Here is a 22,437-nt window from a genome sequence, read left to right as displayed (position 1 = left end):
ACTACAGCGGTATTCAACCAGTAGATGGCAGTGTTTGCAAGTTTGGATCTGTGGTATATATTCTGTGCTCTTTGGTTCTAAGTAAGTTAAGCAGTAAAGCACATGGTGATTGTTCTATTTGTTTGCTCTGTGGTGCTTTATATAAACAGCATGCCTAACAGTGAGAAAGCAATAGATCTTAGGACAAAAGGAAAATGGATGGAGGTTGTAGATGGTCTGAAAAGGTTTCTCAACGTTCTCCTCCAGTTATGTGGCTCTACTGGTTGCAGAATTTTATTATTTATTTACTTACTTACTTACTTATTTACTTACTTACTTACTTACTTATTTAGTCCAATAGACAAAGAGGGTTTTAGTGGGTATATATCTATATACACATAGTAAAATACATGATGAAGGTTATAGAGGAGATACTCATAGTAAAATCTATCTAAGAAATTATAGAAAAGAAGATATAGGAATAGAACATATCAATGAAAGAATAGAAGAAGAGATATAGGAATAGAAGAAAGTAATAGGAGATATAGGAGAGCAATAGGACAGGGGACGGAAGGCACTCTAGTGCACTTGTACTCACCCCTTACTGACCTCTTAGGAATCTGGATAGGTCAACTGTAGATAGTCTAAGGGTAAAGTGTTGGGGGTTTGGGGAAGACACCATGGAGTCCGGTAATGAGTTCCACGCTTCGACAACTCGGTTACTGAAGTCATATTTTGTACAGTCAAGTTTGGAGCGGTTAATATTAAGTTTAAATCTGTTGTGTGCTCTTGTGTTGTTGTGGTTGAAGCTGAAGTAGTCGCCGACAGGCAGGACGTTGCAGCATATGATCTTGTGGGCAATACTTAGATCTTGTTTAAGGCGTCTTAGTTCTAAACTTTCTAGGCCCAGGATAGATAGTCTATTTTCGTAGGGTATTCTGTTTCGAGTGGAGGAGTGAAGGGCTCTTCTGGTGAAATATCTTTGGACATTTTCAAGGGTGTTGATGTCTGAGATGCGATATGGGTTCCAAACAGATGAGCTGTATTCGAGGATGGGTCTGGCAAAAAGAATTCCGTCGGTGCTTGGGAATTTCAGGGGTTGAGAAAAACATTTTTTTGAAGGAAGACTTCTCTGAGTGTTGCAGAAGAAGAAAGACACCAGACAAGGAATATTTCACAGGGTTGGGAATCTTTCTTGTTTACATTCCCATGAAATTTGCAGAACCCATTTCTTTTATTCTCCAGCCACGGATAAATCTGCCTACTTGATGGGTCTCAACTCAGCCGACTTGGTCAAGGGGCTGTGTCACCCCCGAGTGAAGGTTGGCAATGAATATGTCACCAAAGGGCAAAATGTCCAACAGGTAAGGGTTCTTTCTTCTCCTAGGCTCAGTCGGAGTTGTTACACAGGAAAGTCTTTGGACTTGACCAAATTTGTCCCAGAGCTGCACAAACTGAGAAAGCAGCATCTGTTGAACTTCTACCTTGCAATTCTTTAAAGGGCTAATTTCCTCAGTACAGCTAGTCCTCGACCACAATTGTGCCCAAAATTTATGATGCTAAGTGCAGAACATTGGCTAAGTGACTTTATGAACTTCCTTACCTCATTTGTTAAGTGATTTGCTGCATTTATTTAAGTTAGTGACACAATTGTTAAGTGAATCTGGCGTCCCCACTGAATTTTTATTTTTATTTTATTTATTATTTATTTGTCAAGTGTGTATATGAATACGAATAAAGTATACTTCTCAAAAAAAATAAAGGGAACACTTAAACAACAGAATATAACATTCTAATATATAGAATGCTGGTGAGACCACATTTGGAATACTGTGTTCAGTTCTGGAGACCTCACCTACAAAAAGATATTGACAAAATTGAACGGGTCCAAAGACGGGCTACAAGAATGGTGGAAGGTCTTAAGCATAAAACGTATCAGGAAAGACTTAATGAACTCAATCTGTATAGTCTGGAGGACAGAAGGAAAAGGGGGGACATGATCGAAACATTTAAATATATTAAAGGGTTAAATAAGGTCCAGGAGGGAAGTGTTTTTAATAGGAAAGTGAACACAAGAACAAGGGGACACAATCTGAAGTTAGTTGGGGGAAAGATCAAAAGCAACATGAGAAAATATTATTTTACTGAAAGAGTAGTAGATCCTTGGAACAAACTTCCAGCAGATGTGGTAGATAAATCCACAGTAACTGAATTTAAACATGCCTGGGATAAACATATATCCATCCTAAGATAAAATACAGAAAATAGTATAAGGGCAGACTAGATGGACCATGAGGTCTTTTTCTGCCGTCAGACTTCTATGTTTCTATGTTTCTAACTTCAAGTGAATCAAACTTCTGTGAAATCAAACTGTCCACTTAGGAAGCAACACTGATTGACAATCCATTTAATTTTGTTATCAGCACATTCAAGTTTGAACAGAACGAAGTATTCAATGAGACTATTTCATTCATTCAGGTCTAGGATGTGTTATTTGAGTGTTCCCTTTATTTTTTTGAGCACTGTATATACATTAATGTCCATATATAAAAGTACGAGCATAGTTTTGAGTACATGATATTTTACAAAATAGATGGGGACTTTAGGGCAAGGACGGTAGGCACCCTAGTGCACTTATGCACGCCCCTTACACACCTCTTAGAAATATGGTGAGGTTGACGGTAGACAGTCTAAGGTTAAAGCTTTGGGGGTTTGGGGAAGAAACTATAGAGTGTGGTGGTGCATTCCAGGCATTGATCACTCAGTTGCTGAAGTCAAATTTTTTGCAATCAAATCATCTATCTATCTATCTATCTATCTATCTATCTATCTATCTATCTATCTATCTATCTATCTATCTATCTATCTACCTACCTACCTACCTACCTACCTACCAGCTCCCTATCAATCTCTGTCTGTCTGTCTGTCTGTCTGTCTGTCTGTCTGTCTGTCTGTCTATCTATCTATCCTGTCTATCTGTCTGCCTGTCTTCTTCCTGCCTACCTACCTACCTACCTACCATCTGTCTGTCTATTTTTATATCTACTTATCTGTTTGTCTGTCTATATCTACCTACCTACCTATCAATTTGTCTGTCTATCTATTTATCTATCTACCTATCTATCTATCTTACCTACCTACCTACCTACCTACCTACCTATCTACCTACCTACATCCATCCATCCATCTACCTACCTACCTACCTACCAGCTTCCTATCTATCAATCTGTCTGTCTGTGTCTGTCTGTCTGTCTCTCTCTCTCTCTCTCTCTCTCTCTATCTATCTATCTATCTATCTATCTTTCTACCTACCTACCTACCTACCTACCTACCTACCTACCTACTATCTATCTATCCATCAATCCATCTATCCTTTTCACAAGAGTAGACATACCCAATTCCTACCGTCTCTTGTTCTAATGTTTCTATTTTACTAGTATCATGTATATAAACATTGTTATATCTTTGTACACCAACAATATGTACTTGACAAAGCAATAAAATAAATAAAATAAAACAAAACAAAATAAAATGTTTTATCCTCCAGTCCCCTGATCCTCCTTGTTGCTCTTCTCTGCACTCTTTCTAGTCTCAACATCTTATATAAACTGGGTGCAGTATTTCAAGTGTGGCCTTACCAAGGCCTTATAATTTTTTCCTTTTACTGTGGAAACCCAGGCTCAGCAGAAAGACTGAAGCTGTGGATTTGGGGGCAGCCAGGCTCAGCAAACACCTGTCCCACCAACGTCTTTCAGCTATGTCCGCGACAGCTGGAACCCAAAACCCAAAAGCACGCCACAAATACACAACAGCTTGCCAATCCTGGCTAATAGCTTTGTCTCCTTCTAAGGCATGGGTATCCAGAAACTGAAAAATGGACATCCTACTCAGATATTTCTTCTTTCAAATACAGTGATACCTCTACCTACAAACAACTCTACTTATGAACTTTTCTAGATAAGAACCGGGTGTTCAAGATTTTTTTGCCTCTTCTGAAGAAGCATTTTCCACTTACAAATCCAAGCCTCCGAAACTGTAACCGGAAAAGGCAGGGAGAAGCCTCCGTGGGGCCTCTCTAGGAATCTCCTGGGAGGAAACAGGGCCTCCACCCTCCCTGTGGTTTCCCCAATTGCACACATTATTTGCTTTTACAAATAAGTTTATGGGAAAAATTGCTTCATCTTACAAACTTTCCTACTTAAGAACCTGGTCACAGAATGAATTAAATTCGTAAGTAGAGGTACGACTGTACTGGAAACTGGGCGGGTGGGAAATAACCCCCACTTTATTATAGGTGGTCCTTGACTTACAACTGTTCATTTAGTGACCGATCAAAGTTATAACCGTATTAAAAGAAAATGACACACAACCATTGTTCACAGTTACAGATTTTGCAGCATTTCATGCAATCAAAATTCAGCCATTTGCCCACTGGCTAGTATTTACGACGGTCACAGTGACCCCAGGCGGGGGTGGGGGCGTCACACAATCCCCCTTTTGCGACCTTCTGACAAGCAAAGCCAACGGGGAAGCCGGATTCGCTTAATGACCATGTTACTGATTTAACAACGGAAAGCGATTCACTTAACAACTCTAGCAAAAAAAAAAAGTATTTATTTCTTTACTTACTTACTTACTTACTTACTTACTTACTTACTTACTTACTTACTTACTTACTTACTTACTTACTTACTTATTTATTAGATTTGTATACTGCCCCTCTCCGCAAAGTGGCACAGCATTTTTAAAAAGTTAGCCTTGATTTCATGATTCCTTTTTTTGGGGTGGGTTACTTGCGGGACCACCTTCTGCCGCACGAATCCCAGCGTCCGGTTAGGTCCCACAGAATCGACCTTCTCCAGGTCCCGTCAACTAGACAATGACATTTGGCGGGTGCTAGGGGAAGAGCCTTCTTTGTGGGGGCCCCGGCCCTCCAGAATCAGCTTCCCCCAGAGATTTGCACTGCCCCCACCTTCCTGGTCTTTTGTAAGAACTTGAAAACGTATTTATGCCGTCAGGCTCGGGGTCATTAGACCCCAGCCTCTGCCCAGTGAATGTGTACGATGCGGTAGCATGTATTTGTATGTTTGTTTTTTAAATGTTTAGCTTTTAAAAAATATTTTAAATTAATTATTTCTATTACAGTGTTCCCTCAATTTTTGCGGGGGATGCGTTCCGAGATCACCCGCGAAAGTCGAATTTCCGCGAAGTAGAGATGCGGAAGTAAATACACCATTTTTGGCTATGGACAGTATCACAAGCCTTCCCTTAACACTTTAAACCCCTAAATTACCATTTCCCATTCCTTTAACAACCATTTACTCACCATTATTACTGGTACTCACCATTGAATAAGACACTTAGTGATCTTTATATTTATAAATATAATTATTTATTAACAATAATTATTTTTTTTTGTTATTTATTTGCAAAAATTATTAGTTTGGCGATGACGTATGACAACATCGGGCAGGAAAAAACGTGGTATAGAAAAAAACCCGCAAAGTATTTTTTAATTAATATTTTTTGAAAAACCGTGGTATAGGCCATTCGCGAAGTTCGAACCCGCGAAAATCGAGGGAACACTGTAATTGGATTTAGAAGTGTTTTATATATTGTATTATTTATTGAAATGTTGTAAGCTGCCCCGAGTTCACAGAGAGGGGTGGCATATAAATCCAATTAATTTTTGGAATATAAATCCAATTACTTTTCTAGATTGCAGGCTGCATTCTGTGCAATTTGTAGTTTCCGAACACTTTTCAAAGGTAGCCCCATATAGAGAGCATGGCAGTAGACGAACTTGGAGGTGATAAGGGCAATGATCATGTTAAAATAAGTAACTATTTTTCAGCTGTGACAAGAGAATTGAGAGATAAATACAGTGGTACCTCTACTTAAGAATGCCTCTACTTAAGAACTTTTCTAGATAAGAACCGGATGTTCAAAACTTTTTAAATTATTTCTTTGATTGCAAGTGATCCAGGGGTGGAATGCGCCCAGTTCACTCGTGCCTGTCAGTCATCAGAGAGCCACTCGCGAAGGGAGTGTGAGGCTCCGCCCACCGGCCCGGACACCGCCATTTGGGTTCTTTTACCCTCTGCACATGCACGAAGCCTTCTGCACATGCGCAGAAAGTAAAAGAACCCAAATGGTGGCATCCAAGCGGGGGGGTCGAAGCCTCACACTCCCTTCACAACCAGCTCTCCGACGGCTAACAGGCACAAGCAAACCGGCAGCTGAGATGATCCCAGACGGGATTTATCTCTCTTTTATTCATGTCTTAAAATCCTGTCTTAAAATCCTGATAGATTTGTTTTTCTGCCAGATTTGCATTCCAGGGGTTTAGATAGAAGTATCGATCAATAAGAGGGTTGCTCGCAGGATTAGAGGAAGTTTGCTATTCTTAATCTCCGATTATTGGCTTTAGGGAGGCGACTGTCCGACTGTGGGGGAGCTAAACCAACATTGGCTTCAGCCGATTTGGCTCTCGCGTTCTTTCAGAAGATCAAGAAGGGGTCGAAATGCCAAAAGGGGATCGAAATGCCATTGCTAAATCAGGGCCATTTGAGGCCTGGGAAGGGCTTTTAAGAGAGATGGAGGTAGCCTTTCCCTTGTCCCACAATGTTCTAGTAGAGCAGAATCCTGGGTCATTGTGGGAAATTAGAAGAAGAGAGGGGTCCTTATTTTACAGATTATACTGATGAACAGAGTTGAAAGGGACCTTGTAAGCCATCTAGTCCAGATCACCACCCAAGCTGGAGACCCTACATTAGACCTGGGCAAGGTGTGGCCCATGGGCCGCATCCGGCCCGCCTGCTGTCTGTGACCGGCCCGGCCGCTATCTGTCTAATTGCAGTATTTCATGTCTGGTGGAATAAGGTATTCTGTTGCGAGTGGATTATTCTAATGTGTCACTATATCTGATCTCTCTTGTCCACCCAGGTATATTATTCCATAGGGGCCTTGGCCAAGTCCGTGTATGAGAAAATGTTCAGTTGGATGGTCATCAGAATCAACAACTCTTTGGAGACCAAGCAACCTCGGCAATATTTCATCGGCGTGTTGGACATAGCAGGATTTGAGATTTTTGACGTAAGTTCATTGCAACCATGTCTACAGGGAACAGGGTGAGGCCGATGCAACTTACATTGGTGGGTTGACTTTGCATGGTCCATAATTTTGTTTCCCCTACCCACAATTTCCCCTCCCAGTTCAACAGCTTTGAGCAGCTGTGCATCAACTTCACCAACGAGAAGCTGCAACAGTTCTTCAACCACCACATGTTTGTGCTGGAACAAGAGGAGTACAAGAAGGAGGGCATCGAATGGGTGTTCATTGACTTTGGCATGGACCTCCAGGCCTGCATTGACCTGATTGAGAAGGTAAACTGTGGGGAAAATTGGGTTTAATCCTCCATCATTGTTTCTCCGAAGCGCATCTCAGGTCAGCTTTTCTGAACGACAGTTTGGAGGGCAGACACACAACCCCTCGATAACCTGAGAGCAGAAGAAAGAGGTTACAGATTCTAGGAAGATCTGATTCTTCTGGTTTAACAAATTAATAGAGTTGTAAGGGATTTTGGAGGTCTTCTAATCCAATCCTTTGAAGAGCATTCGGAAATGATAGATCATGCAAAATGCAGTTGCGTGAGTGGTCATGGACTTCCTATGTACACCCATGTTTCTCCAGCCCTCCATGGGCTGTATTGGTTGCTGATTGGTGTCTGGACACAATTCAAAGTGTTGGTAAAAGCCCTACGTGGCGTCGGGCCAGATTACTTACAGGACCGCCTTCTGCCATAAGAGTCCCAGCGATCGGTCAGGTCCCACAGAGACGGCCTTCTCCAGGTCCTGTCAACTAGACAACGTCACTTGGCAGGAGCTAGGGGAAGAGCCTTCTCTGTGGCGGCTCTGGTCCTCTGGAACCACTTTCCCTAGAGATTCGTACTGCTCTCACCCTCCCCCAAGAGCTTGAAGATTCACTTGTGCCAACAGGCCTGGGACCATTAGATATTATTCATTGGATTGTCTGACTGAGTAACATATAGGGTTTTTAGCTGTAGTTTTTTAATGTATTAGATTTGTTTTGTATGCTTTGTTTCTATATTTATTCTGTGAGTTGCACCAAGTTTTAGGAAAATGGTGGCATACAAATCTGATTAATAATAATAATAATAACAACAACAACAACAACAATAATAACAACAATAATAATAATATTAGCCCCTGGTTAATGAATGGAATGCATGTTATCTTGTTTGAATGAGAGCGATTGATATTTAAGGAATTGGGATTTTAGATTTGTTAGTTAATCTTATAATTGGATTTATGATATTTTATTTTTTATATATATGTTGTAAGACACCCCAAGTCCTTAGAGAGGGGTGACGTACTGTATAAATCCAATAAATAGATAGATAGATAGATAGATAGATAGATAGATAGATAGATAGATAGATAGATAGATAGATAAACAATATAACCCCACTTTTCAAGCAGGAGTTCCCATACCGCAGGTGTCAAATGCGATTTCACCAAGGACAGTGTCAATGTCATATTTGACCTTGGAGGGCTGGGGGAAGGGGGTGTGGCCTGTGATGGGCTTGGCCATGCTGGGCCTTTGACCCAGGCTCAAAATACATTTTTTCCTCTTTCTCTTCTTTCTTTCCCCAGTTCTTTACTATAACCATTTTCCCATCTCTTCTACTAGATATGACGGGCGAACATTTGTTACTTATTCTTCATCCCCCCCCTAAACTTTTTATTTCTAAAGTTATACCCCATGGTTTAAATAGTAAATTGCTTTTCCCGCCAGAAAAGCTATTTATGCTATTGTATTTTTATCGGTAGTTGCAGAATAAAAATACAATAGCATAAATGATAATGCAAGATCTAACAGCAGAAGTAAATTTCCAGGATAGCAAATAGAAACAGCTGTCAATGATAGACGGTTGATTGTAGATTTAAATGGATCTACAGTATGTAACATCTGGCATTAAAGAGAAGTATTAACACAGGAGGTTGCTTGTTTTCTATCCAGATTAGGCACTTACTTGAAGCCACATAATTGTAATCCAATCCAATCCAGTCCTCCTGCAGAACTCTGACGGCCCAAAATGGGCCCTGTGTGGTTCGTTGTCAGCTGGCAGAATGCTACTGGAGGCTATGGAGGTTGAAAATGGGTTACATCAGTGCCACATGGGGCCTATTTTTCAGCCAGCAGAGGCACCATGGGCCAGTCCTTTTATATTTCCAGCTCAGCCCCATGGGCCAGATTTAAGCACCCTGCAAGCCTGATCCAACTCACAGGCCTTGAATTTGACACCCCTGCCCTATTATTATTATTATTATTATTATTATTATTATTATTATTATTATTATTATTTATTACATTTGTATGCCGCCCCTCTCCATAGACTCGGGGCGGCTCACAACAAAATAAAACAGTTCATGACAAATCTAATAATTATAATTTAAAATATTTTTAAAACCCCATTTACTAAGCAAACATACATGCAAACATACCATGCATAAATTGTATATGCCCGGGGGAGATGTTTCAATTCCCCCATGCCTGACAACAAAGGTGGGTTTTAAGGAGCTTACGAAAGGCAAGGAGAGTAGGGGCAGTTCTAATCTCTCGGGGGAGCTGGTTCCAGAGAGTCGGGGCCGCCACAGAGAAGGCTCTTCCCCTGGGGCCCGCCAACCGACATTGTTTAGTTGACGGGACCCGGAGAAGGCCCACTCTGTGGGACCTAATCGGTCGCTGGGATTCGTGCAGCAGAAGGCGGTCTCGGAGATATTCTGGTCCAATGTCATGAAGGGCTTTAAAGGTCATAACCAACACTTTGAATTGTGACTATACCCTGCACCATTTCTGGGAAATAGCTGTCCAGTTTAAAATTTCCCACCCTTTCTGTCCTCATTGTTGTCTCTTTCCCTCCTTTCGTCTCAGCCTCTGGGCATCATGTCCATCCTTGAAGAAGAATGCATGTTCCCCAAAGCCAGCGACATGACCTTCAAGGCCAAACTCTACGATAACCACTTGGGCAAGTCCTCCAACTTCGCAAAAGCTCGCAACACCAAAGGGAAACCAGAGGCGCATTTCGCCCTGGTCCACTACGCTGGCACCGTGGACTACAACATCAACGGGTGGTTAGTGAAGAACAAGGACCCTCTCAACGAGACCGTGGTGGGACTCTTCCAGAAATCGGCCCTGAAGCTTCTGGCCACGCTCTTCTCGAGCTACGCTGGCAGCGAGGCAGGTGAGATTGGGGAAGGAAGAGGAAAGGGAGAATTTTGTCTTGACTGGCTTGGACCTTCTGCGTCTCCAGGGGTGGCCTGGACCAGGGGTGAAATGCTACCGATTCGGCCTTGTTCGGGCATACCAGTAGCGGTAGCCACTGGTGGTTTGGAGGACCGGTAGTGACGGCAGCACAGTGTTCCACTTACTCGCCCAGATTCTGCCATTATTTTTAACCCTCTGCTCATGAGTAAAGCCTTTTACACATGCACAGAGGGTCAAATTGCATGTGATGTGATGGTGGTATGTATGCAGGTAGGGGCTCCTACTTACCGCGGCTACCGGTACAATGCATGTGCAGCTCTAGATGACCAGTGGGTGCATGCGTCCAGCAGGGATGTGCATCCAAGCGAGATTTGGCTTCTATGCATGTGCAGGAAGTGAAATATTGTAAGTGGACATGTGGCTGTGTGAGATTTCTTTGCTCACCAGCTTCCAATGTTGAGGGTCTTGTCTTCTGCTGTTGAGAACTCATACTATCTCGGAAATGCCCTGGAGGACAATTAGAAGAGACACAAACCAGAAAGTGGTGGAGTCTAATTTAGAAAGCCATAAATAAGGAATGAGGGAGGGAGGGAGAGAGGAGAGGAGAGGGGAAGGGGAGGAGAAGAGAGGAGAAGAAAGGAAAGGAAAGATAGAAAAAGGAAAGGAACAAAGGAATATTAAAAGGAAAATAAGATAGAAAAAGGAAAAGAAAGGCTAAAAGAAAAAGGAAGATAGAAAAATGGAAAGGAATGGAAAAAAGAAAGGATAGGAAGATAAGAAAAGGAAAGGAAAAGAAAAAGGAAGATAGAAAAAGGAAAGGAAGATAGATAAAAAGGAAAGGAACAAAGGAATATTAAAAAGAAAAGAAGATAGAAAATGGAAAAGAAAGGAAGATAGAAAAAAGGAAACAAAGATAGAAAAAGGAAAGGAAGATAAGAAAAGGAAAGGAAAAGAAAAAGGAAGGTAGGAAAAGGATAGGAAGATAGAAAAGAGGAAAAGAGGATAGATAAAGGAAAGGAAGATAGATAAAAAGGAAAGGAACAAAGGAATATTAAAAGGAAAAGAAGATAGAAAAAGGAAAAGAAAGGCTGAAAGAAAAAGAAAGGAAGATAGAAAAATGGAAAGGAACGGAAAAAAGAAAGGAAACGAAGATAGAAAAAGGAAGGGAAGATAAAAAAAGGAAAGGAAAAGAAAAAAAGGAAGATAGGAAAAGATAGGAAGATAGAAAAGAGGAAAGGAAGATAGAAAAAGGAAAGGAAGATAGATAAAAAGGAATAAAGTAACAAAGATTGAAAAAGGAAAGAAGAGGAAAGCTCATAAGTGTGAGATGTAGTTGTAAAATCACTTGTTTCAAGGTCGTCGTAACTTTGGTCACTAAGCAAATCGCTGTAAGTGGAGGACTCCCTATGCTGGTGCAGATGAGAGGGGGTCCTGCCGCGGCCTCCTTCCGTCAACCTTCTCTTGTTTCCCCTCAGGCGGAGACGGCGGGAAGGGGAAGGGCTCCAAGAAGAAAGGCTCCTCCTTCCAGACGGTCTCAGCGCTTCACCGGGTACGAGGCAGGAACCCCCGAGGATGAAGAAGGGGGGCCCCTACCTATCCTTTGAAGGGCAGCCATGGGGAAACCTTGGGGCTGGGGGCATTCAGAGGTGCATGTTTTTATCTGGTTGGCGAACTGGTAGTCGCTACGCCATCCTATTTAGGGACGTTTGGATGCCACGCTTTCAGTGTTTCCCAACCTTGGCAACTTGAAGATATTTGGACTTCAACACCCAGAATTCCCCAGCCAGCGAATGCTGGCTGGGTAATTCTGGGAGTTGAAGTCCAGATATCTTCAAGTTGCCAAGGTTGGGAAACACTGGACTAGAACCCACAGCTGGGGTTTTGGGACATTGCTGTGTCTCAGGGCCACCCAAACTTGGCGTGCCGGCTGGGGGATGCTGGGAGTTGAGGGCCATGCAGGTTCGTTGGTTTCTACCTTACTGGGATTTGCAAGGAAAAACAATTAACATTTCTCTCTCTCTCCCCCTCTCTCTCCTCCTCCTCTCCTTCCTTCTTTCCTTCCATTCTCCCATCTTTTTCCCTCCATCCATCTCTCCTCTCTCCTTCCTTTCTTCCTTTCTTTCCTCCCCCCTTTCCTTTCTCTTTCCCACCTTCTTTCCTCTCTTCTCCATCTCTCCTCTTTCCTTCCTTCTATCATTGTCCTTCTTTCCCTCTCTTCCTCCTCCTCTCTCATTCTCTCCTCCCTCCCTCCTTCCCTTTATCTCTCCTCCTCTCTCCTTCCTTCTGTCCTTCCGCTCACCCACATTCTTTCCCTCCCTCCATCTTTCCTCTTTCTTTCTCCTTCCTTTCTTCCTCGTCTCATCTCCTTTCCCTCCCTCTGTTACTTCTCCTTCTCTCTCTTCTTCTCCCCTTCCCTCCCTCCCTCCTTCCTCCTTCCCTCCATCAATCTCTTCCTTCCTTTCTTCCTCTTCTCATCTCCTCCCTCCCTCTGTTCCTTCTCTCTCATCTCTCCTTCCCTCCCTCCTATCTTCCTTCCCTCCCACTGTGTCTCCGTTCCACCTTCCTTTTTTCCTTTTTTCCTTCTTTCCTTTTTTCCTTCTTTCCTTCTTTCCTTCTTTCCGTCTTTCCTTCTTTCCTTCTTTCCTTCTTTCCTTCTTTCCTTCTCTCCTCTCCTTCTCTCCTTCTCTCCTTCTTTCCTTCTTTCCTTCTTTCCTTCTTTCCTTCTTTCCTTCTTTCCTTCTTTCCTTCTTTCCTTCTTTCCTTCTTTCCTTCTTTCCTTCTTTCCTTCTTTCCTTCTTTCCTTCCTTTCTTCTTCCCCTCCCCCTCTCCTTTTCCTCTGGCAGGAGAACCTCAACAAGTTGATGGCCAACCTCAAGACCACCCACCCTCATTTCGTCCGGTGCATCATCCCTAACGAGCGAAAGTCCCCCGGTAATCCAATAGGGGAACCAAAGGCATCAGTTGAGTGGGTGGGGCAGCCACGCATTCAGTCTGGGGAACTCTTGCCCACAAGATTCCTTCGGCTGGGTTGAGGGAATCAGCTGGGAACGACGCTGCTTCTCCTCTTCCAAGTTTCCGGCTTAACAACAGGCTGAACAACCAGGAAGGAAATGTGAAAAAGGAAGTGCTTCCTCCTTTCCAGGAAGTTACAGGGTCAAGGGTCAGGGCATGGACCCAAATCTCTCTCACATACACACTCACACACATACACACACACACACACACACAGAAACTGCATGGATCCTCCTGTAAAATTCAGTGGGGGAAAAAATGCATGGATCGTGTGTGTTTTTACAGCAAGATGGAAGGCTGTCTGCCCAAATTATGAACGTAACAATGGATGGACTTAATTTAATCAATAAACCACTATTAATAGCTGGCTTTGTAGTGGAGACATACACACACACACACAAAACACTCATACACACAAATCGAAAGGCAATCTTTTTTTTACAAAAAACCCAAGATGATAATAATAATAATAATAATAATAATAATAATAATAATAATAAATTATTACATTTGTATGCCGCCCCTCTCCGAAGACTTGGGGCGGCTCACAACATAATATACAATGTACAAATCCAATATTTCAGCAGGGAAATCAACTTACATGCTAATTAATTGTCATTAGCAGCTGGAATAAGTTCAGCAAAGTCTTAAATCAGAGCAATGCGATTCTTCCTTGTTATCTCGCGAAGTTTTAAAGGCTTGGCAAAATGCCTAGAAGTCTTCCTCGATAAGCAAGCTGAAGCAGAGTGCAAAAAACAGCCCAACAGGTAAACCGGAAGTTCGGAAAAACTAACTTCCGGTTTGCCCGTTGTGCTGTTTTTCGCACTCCGGGACTTCAGTAAGCTTCCCTAAAGGCTCCAGAGTGCGAAAAAGAGCAAAGCGGGCAAAGAGGAAGTCCATTTTTCCAAACTTCTGGTTTGTCCATCTGGCCATTTTTTCACTGTCCTAGGCTTCACTGAGGCCTGTGCACATGCACAGGGATTGGGGGGGTTATGTGCATGCGCAGGGGCAGCACATGTGTGTGGGGAGGAAGTGGGCATTCGCATGCGCGCGCACACCCTTTTGTCACATGGGCCAAAAAAATGTTTGCCATCACTGTCCTACAACAAAGGGGAAGTAAGTTAACTACTATTTTCCTAACTTGAGAACAACTGTGGTTCACTTAACAACTGTGGCAGGGAAGGTTGTAAAAAGTTGCAAAAGCTCAGAGAGGGGCGGCATACAAATCCAATAAATAAATAAATAAATAATTTAATAATAATAATAATAATAATAATAATTATAATAATTAATAATTTATTAGATTTGTATGCTGCCCCTCTCCGAGGGCTCGGAGCGGCTCACAACAGTAATATAATATACAAATCCAATGTTAAAAGCAAAAACAGTTTTAAAACCCTTAATTAAAAACAATCATACAACCCAAACAAACCATACATAAAACAGAAACGGCCTGGGGGAATCAATTTCCCCATGCCTGGCAACAGTTTGCGAAAAGCAAGGAGGGTGGGGGCAATCCTAATCTCGAGGGGGAGTTGATTCCAGAGGGTCAGGGCCACCACAGAGAAGGCTCTTCCCCTGGGTCCCGCCAGATGGCATTGTTTAGTCGACGGGACCTGGAGAAGGCCAACTCTATGGGACCTAATCGGTCGCTGGGATTCGTGCGGCAGAAGGCGGTCCCGGAGGTATTCTGCTCTGATGCCATGTAGGGCTTTATAGGTCATAACCAACACTTTGCATTGTGACCGGAAACTGATCGGCAGCCAAATAAAATTCATAAACAACTGTCTCATTTAGCAATGGACATTTAGGGATCAACTGTGACTGTAAGTTAAGAACTATATCTCTTTGTGACTGCAGGTTGCACAATCTAGACTATTCTTCCATTCGTTGAGCACTGGCGATTATGCAAACCCACCATTGTGGGAGGTATGCCATCCAGGTTCAGTGTTGATTGTGTGAATGGAGACTATGGACCTCGGAGGGATCTTTCTAAGGGGCATTAATCAGTGAAGGCCTCCGTATCACTGGCACTACCAGTGTACTCCTGGTGACCGGCACGGTCACGCACGAGTCGGCAGGAAGCGAAATCTCCCGCAAGGTCACGGAAGCAAAAAACTAGTTGAAAATTGGCAAAATCACATACTCACACACGTCTTTGCATTAGATTTTTCTCCCTGTACATGCGCAGAAGCCGAATCTAATGCGGGCGCACATGTGCACATGTTGGGACACGGAGATGCGTGCACCTCTCAAGTTTTCCTACCGGGCCGGTGTACCAGACCGTCCAATACTGGCAGTAATATATATTTTTCCCCCATTTCATTTCTCTCTGTCTCTCGTTTTCTTCCTCAGGTGTGATGGACAACCCCTTGGTCATGCACCAGTTACGTTGCAATGGCGTTCTGGAGGGGATCCGGATCTGTCGGAAAGGATTCCCCAACCGGATCCTCTACGGGGATTTCAGGCAAAGGTGAGTCAGCGGGGAAATCAACTTATTTTCCGTACCAGTTCGGAAGAGTCGCTCTTTCAAAAAGAGCGGGAAAAAAAAGATATATTTTTTTCTTGTTAAAAAAGAACACCACTTTCTTGTTAAAAAAAGAGAAAATGGTAACATCTGGGCAGGTGAGTGGAGCCTTGTGCTGTTGCCGCTACCAGTTCTCTGAATCATCGGTGGCCGCCGCTACCATTTCGCTCGAACTGACCCAAACTAGTAGCAAACTAGTAGTATGTATGTGCTGTTTGGTTTTTAATTATGATAGGGTTTTTAGTTTTTTTTCTTCTTAATATTAGATTTGTGCCTATATATATTGTTTTATCGTTTGTTGTGAGCCGCCCCGAGTCTTCGGAGAGGGGCGGCATACAAATCTAATAAATTATTATTATTATTATTATTAATTATTATTATTATTATTATTATTATTTCACCCCTGAGGTAAATCCCGTTCCTCTGGCACTCAATAGCTCCCTCTGACGGATCAGCTCAGACTATCTAATCAAGAGATAGAATCAAGATCGCATGAAGTGTTAATACCACTTACCACTACGCTTGGCTGCATAGCTAGAGGTATAACAAGCAGGAAGAGGGAGATTATGATCCCGCTATATAGAGCGCTGGTGAGACCCCATTTGGAATAATACTGTGTTCAGTTCTGGAGACCTCACCTACAAAAAGATATTGACAAAATTGAACGGGTCCAAAGACGGGCTACAAGAATGGTGGAAGGTCTTAAGCATAAAACGTATCAGGAAACACTTAATGAACTCAATCTGAATAGTCTGAAGGACAGGAGGAAAAGGGGGGACATGATCGAAACATTTAAATATGTTAAAGGGTTAAATAAGGTCCAGGAGGGAAGTGTTTTTAATAGGAAAGTGAACACGAGAACAAGGGGACACAATCTGAAGTTAGTTGGGGGAAAGATCAAAATATAATATAAGAAAATATTATTTTACTGAAAGAGTAGTAGATCCTTGGAACAAACTCCCAGTAGACGTGGTTGGTAAATCCACAGTAACTGAATTTAAACATGCCTGGGATAAACATATATCCATCCTAAGATAAAATACAGAAAATAGTAGAAGGGCAGACTAGAGGGACCATGAGGTCTTTTTCTGCCGTCAGACTTCTATGTTTCTATGTTTCTATAAGGCCTTGGTAAGGCCACACTTGGAATACTGCATCCAGTTTTAGCAGCGACGATGTTAAAAGCATGTTGAGACTCTAGAAAGACTCCAGAGATACAGATAATAATAACAGGTTGAAAGAGTGGGAAAGGACCTTGTAGGTCACCTAGTCCAACACCACCACCCCCCGCTCGAGCAGGATAGTTCGATCCTGACCAACTCAAGGTCAACTTGGCTTTTCATCCTTCTGAAGTCGGTAAAATGAGGACCCATATTATTGGGGGGGGGGATAAGAGGCTGACTCTATAAACCACTCAGAGAGGGTTGGACAGAATTATCAATTGATATATAAGCCTAAAATGCTTTGCTATTATTATGATTATTATGATAGATATTAGCAAACGCCTTGCTTAGCGCTGGTTCTTAGCCCAGCCGTAAGTCAAGGACTAACTGTCCACTCCGTCAGATGCTGAAATGGTTAAGCAGCAGGTTTTTGGGATGAGAACCCCACAAGCATCTGGATGCTTCTCTTTCTCAGTCAAATTCCAGTTAAACTTTAACAAAGGAATTTTTGCTTTCTCGCCAGGTACCGGATCCTGAACCCAATGGCCATTCCAGAGGGTCAGTTCATCGACAGCCGGAAGGGGGCTGAGAAACTTCTAGGCTCCCTGGACATTGACCACAACCAGTACAAGTTTGGACACACCAAGGTAAGGCGTGAAAGTCCCTTTTCCACAAGGAGGCCAGGAAGGGAATTTTAGAATGCATAGAGTCCTCGAGTTAGAACAGGAAGGGAAGGAGGAGGAGGAGAGGGGGGAGAATGGGATGAAGGAATGAAGGAGGAGGGAGGGAGGAAAATCAAGAAAGGAAAAGGGTGGAGCTAGAGAAGAGGAGGATGGGGAGAATAGAATGGATGGAGGAAGGAAGAAAGGAAGAAAGAAGGATGGAGGGAGAGAGGGAGGAGAGGGAGGAGGAGGAGGGGGAGAAAACCAAGAAAAGAAAAGGGATGAAGCTAGAGAAGGAGGAGGAGGAGGGGGGGAATAGAATAGATGAAGGAAGGAAGGAGAGGAAATGAGAAGAAAGGGAGGGATGGAGGAGGGGGGCAGTGCATAAGCATAAGTGCATAAGGGGCATGCATAAGCGCACCATTGTGCCTACCGTCCCTGTCCTATTGTCTACTTTTTATCATTACTTATCTAATGTTTTATATGTACAAATTATCACCCTATAATTGTTTGACAAAGAAAGAAAGAAAGAAAGAAAGAAAGAAAGAAAGAAAGAAAAGAAGAAAGAAAGGAGAGACAGAAAGAAAGAAAGGGAAAAATAGGAAGGAAGGATAGAAAGAAAGAAAGAAAGAAAGGAGAGGATAGAGAAGGAAGAGGGAGGGAGGAGAAGGAGGGAGAGAATAGGATGGAGGAAAGGAGGGAGGGAGGGAGGAAGAAGGGAGGGAAGGAGGGGAGTATAGGATGAGAGAAGGGATAAAGGAAAAGGGAGGGGCTTGAGAGGGAAGAGGAGGGGGACAATGGGATGTATGGAGGAAGGAAAGAAAAGATGGGCAGACAATAGATGGAGAAGGAGGGGAAGAAGGGATAGAGGAAGGGAGGAAGGAAGGAAGGAAGGAAAGGAGGAAGGGAGGGAAGGAAGGAGGAAGGAAGGAAGGAAGGAGAGGGAGGGAGGAGGAGGAAGGAGGAGGGAGGAGGGAGGAAGGAAGGGAGGGAGGGAGGGAGGAAGGGAGGAAGGAAGGATCTGTGAGTGACTTTAAAGAAGAGCTTCCATTTTTTTAATCACCACATGGTCTTTAAGCTAAAACGTTTTGCTTTCAGCCTGAAGAAGGGTTTCTCGATCTTGGCAACTGGAAGTTCTGTGGACTTCAACTCCCAGAATTCTCCACCCTGCATGAGAATTATGGGAATCGAAGTCCACCCCTCTTCAAATGGCCAAGCTGGAGAAAATCCCTATTTCAAAGTCATTGTCACACAAACAACCACCAAACCAGAAATCCATTCTGGACGAAAGGACCCTACAACCACATTTTTTTTCTTTCCCTTTGCTTATTTTGTTTTGTTTTAAATTTAGCGAATCAAATGAAACCAAAACCAACTTCCCATCCCACAGGTGTTTTTCAAGGCAGGTCTGCTGGGTCAACTGGAGGAATTGCGAGACGAGCGGCTGTCCAGGATTATCACCCGCATCCAAGCCCGAGCAAGGGGCCAACTCATGCGCATTGAGTTCAAGAAGATCATGGAGCGGAGGTGAGCCCTAGGGAAGAAGACCGAGGTTATGGAGACCTTTGGTTACCCAGATTGCAGAATTCCTAAACTAGTGTCTACAGCAGGGGTGTCCAACTCAAGGCCCGTGGACTGAATCCAGCCATGGGGTGCTAGATTTGGCCCGTGGGTCCGACTTGGAAAAATCAAAGGACTAGCCCACCGGACTAGCCCACTATTTATTTATTTATTTATTTATTTATTTAGATTTGTATGCCGCCCCTCTCCGCAGACTCGGGGCCTCTGTCGACCAAAACAGGGCACGAAGAGGCGCACGTGACCCTACTCCCTTGGCCTGTTTTCAGCCAGCAGTGCTGCAGGAGGCCATGGAGGCCAAAATAGGCTGATTGGGGGCCTCATGTGACCCACCTGCAGCCCGTTTTCAGCCAGCAGTGCTGCAGGAGGCCATGGAGGCCAAAATAGGCTGATTGGGGGCCTCATGTGACCCACCTGCAGCCCGTTTTCAGCCAGCAGTGCTGCAGGAGGCCATGGAGGCCAAAATAGGCTGATTGGGGGCCTCATGTGACCCACCTGCAGCCCGTTTTCAGCCAGCAGTGCTGCAGGAGGCCATGGAGGCCAAAATAGGCTGATTGGGGGCCTCATGTGACCCACCTGCAGCCCGTTTTCAGCCAGCAGTCCTGCAGGAGGCCATGGAGGCCTAAAACGGGCCACATGGGGGCCTCGAGTTGCCCACCTGCGGCCTGATTTTGACTGGCAGAGTCCTGCAGGAGGCCGTGTACATGCACATGCATGTGCGAGAAGCAAATTTTCACATGAGAATGCTCTCACATGTGAGATTTTGCCGATTTTCAGCAGGTTTTTTTGCTTCTGCACATACGCGGAAGCAAAGAAATTGCTGAAAATTGCCCAAATCGCACACGAAAGATTGTCCCCACATGAGATTTCATTTGCTGCGCATGTGCAGAAGTGAAATCTCGTGCCGATGGGCATGCACACGCCTGCAACAATCCCAGAGGCCATAGCAGTAGCGGCCGGTTAGTGAGGTGTAAAAAAGGGGACGTTAGTTGAAAGGTGTAGAAATGTAGAAATAATAATGTTAAATGCTGATTAATGGATGTTTTCCTCGCTTTGACATTCTGAGTGTTTTGGGGGAGTGAATTCCACAGGGCGGAGGGTGGACAAGGAAGGAAAGAAGTTTCTAAAAAAGTTACGGCGTGATTTCTCTTTGATTCCTTCCACCAGGGATGCCTTGCTCATCATCCAGTACAACATCCGGGCTTTCATGGGGGTGAAAAATTGGCCTTGGATGAAGCTGTTCTTCAAGATCAAACCTTTGCTGAAGAGCGCGGAAACTGAGAAAGAAATGCAGGTGACCACCTTCATTAATTCGTTCGTTCGTTCAATGAGTGGTGCGGTGAGGTGGAGCTCTCACCTCACACTCAGGAGGCTGTGAGTTCAATCCTAGGTAGAGACAGATATTTCTCTCTCTGGGCTCTCTTGAGAATTTAGAGCCTCTGAGTAGAACTCTGCCTTGGCAACAGGAAAGGCATCTGGCCAGTAAAAGTTCAGCTCCATTCAATTGCCCAGACTCCATACTATAAGGGATTATGGGGGGTCATTAAAAGAAGGATGATTGTTCTGCTGTCGCCTGCCAGCAGCCAGTGCAGCTGGTAGTTGATTTTGACCCGCAAGGAGGGCTGGTGTGATGATTCGCCATCGGCCTATGTAGCTGGCACCAGGGAAGAAGGAGAAGGAAGAGGAGGAGGAGGAGGAGGAGAAGAAGAAGAAGAAGAAAGGGAGGGGGAGGAGGAGGAAGGAAGAGGAGGAGGAGGAGGAGGAAGGAAGAGGAGGAGGAGGAGGAGGAGGAGAAGAAGAAGAAGAAGAAGAAGAAGAAGAAGAAGAAGAAGAAGAAGAAAGGGAGGGGGAGGAGGCTGCCCTGAATGTGTGTGCTCAGGAGGTCTACTCGGGAGTAAGGCTTGGGGTTAATTGGCCACCCCGTAGCCTATTTAAGTGAGGAAAAGGACTGACCAATTTGCGGGAAACAACTTTGTTCATTTTGCATCTTGATCTCTGCATTCAAGCTTCTGTCTCTGCTCTGCTTGAACTCATGAACGTTGCCTGCAAATTGCTCCTGGGTGTTTGCCAAAAACAGCAGTGTTTGGATGAAAAATGAGCCTCTTGGAAGTTCTGGAAATCCAGAAACAGGCATGTTTCCTGCTTCCTGAGAGTCTCCGGAACCCAGGGGAGGCCGTTTTTACACCCCCAAAGGCTCAAGGAAAGCTTCTGCAGCCTTGGGAGATCGAAAATGCCCACCCGCCCCCTCTACTGTAGTGAAGGAGACTGAGTAGGCTACTCCCACCATGGCCATGCACACACAGCAACCCGGTAGAGAACCGGCTGCTAAACTTTTTGAATCCCACCTCTGGGAGAACAATTAACCACTGGAACAACTTGCCACCAGAAGCTGTGGGCATTTCATCACTGGAGGTTTTTAAGGAGACACTAGACAGCCACCGCTCTGAGATTGTATAGGTTCTCCTGCTTGAGCAGGGGGTCAGACTAGGAGACCTCTAAAGTCCCTTTCAGCTCTATTTTGACCGAGGCGACTCTTATGTATCCTTCACAGACAATGAAAGAGGAATTCGGGAGGCTGAAGGAAGCGTTGGAGAAGTCAGAAGCCAGGAGAAAGGAGCTGGAGGAGAAGATGGTCTCCTTGCTGCAGGAGAAGAATGACCTCCAGTTGCAAGTCCAAGCTGTGAGTACATTTAGGCCACTTTGCAACTCAATGCCAAGGTTCCAGGTAGCATCCCACCAAAATCAGAATCCAAGGCAAAGTACTCCACAAAATTCCAATTTATTTTCAGAGCCATCCTGGCACCTACACTGGGAACCCTAAATCTGAGTTTCCCACCCAGTTGAAAGTTTCACACCCCTTGTCAGCATGGTCAGTCCTCCTTCCGCTTCCGCCCAGGTGGGTGGGCATAGGATGGCCTTGAACCCCTCCCAAAAAAATGCTTTGTGGCTTTATCTGTTCCCTTATGAAAATCCCCCCCCCATAAACACCAGGCCTTTTATAGATAATATGGCAAGCCCTTAATTTATCACCAACTCCTGCACCGTCTTGACACTCAGAGGTTTACATAATCCTTGCTCCTCATTCTGACGTTCTTCCTTTACACTGAGAACTTGGCTGCTTTTCTCACAGACATTGTATCCCACCAGGTACTGAAAGCATGCACACATGTGTTGTTGTGCGCGTGTGCATTACCCCACCCATAATTCAATGCCCCCACACCACCCA

General features: G+C 44.1%; 1 protein-coding gene across 1 annotated transcript in view; it reads left to right on the top strand.

The window, feature by feature from the left end:
- Window positions 1-22,437, top strand: part of LOC139175781 (myosin-6-like) — a 79,234-nt gene that overhangs the window by 15,856 nt on the left and 40,941 nt on the right. The window contains exons 11-21 of the mRNA XM_070767064.1: window positions 1,225-1,343; window positions 6,925-7,074; window positions 7,194-7,364; window positions 9,937-10,246; window positions 11,745-11,818; window positions 13,113-13,200; window positions 15,637-15,754; window positions 17,495-17,618; window positions 19,024-19,160; window positions 20,379-20,505; window positions 21,763-21,891. Coding sequence (XP_070623165.1) covers window positions 1,225-1,343; window positions 6,925-7,074; window positions 7,194-7,364; window positions 9,937-10,246; window positions 11,745-11,818; window positions 13,113-13,200; window positions 15,637-15,754; window positions 17,495-17,618; window positions 19,024-19,160; window positions 20,379-20,505; window positions 21,763-21,891 — 1,547 coding nt within the window. The remainder of the gene's footprint in view (window positions 1-1,224; window positions 1,344-6,924; window positions 7,075-7,193; window positions 7,365-9,936; window positions 10,247-11,744; window positions 11,819-13,112; window positions 13,201-15,636; window positions 15,755-17,494; window positions 17,619-19,023; window positions 19,161-20,378; window positions 20,506-21,762; window positions 21,892-22,437) is intronic.

Source organism: Erythrolamprus reginae, chromosome Z (genome assembly GCF_031021105.1).
Source record: "Erythrolamprus reginae isolate rEryReg1 chromosome Z, rEryReg1.hap1, whole genome shotgun sequence".
Lineage (NCBI taxonomy): Eukaryota > Metazoa > Chordata > Lepidosauria > Squamata > Dipsadidae > Erythrolamprus > Erythrolamprus reginae.
This window is presented reverse-complemented; position numbering and strand designations above follow the sequence as displayed.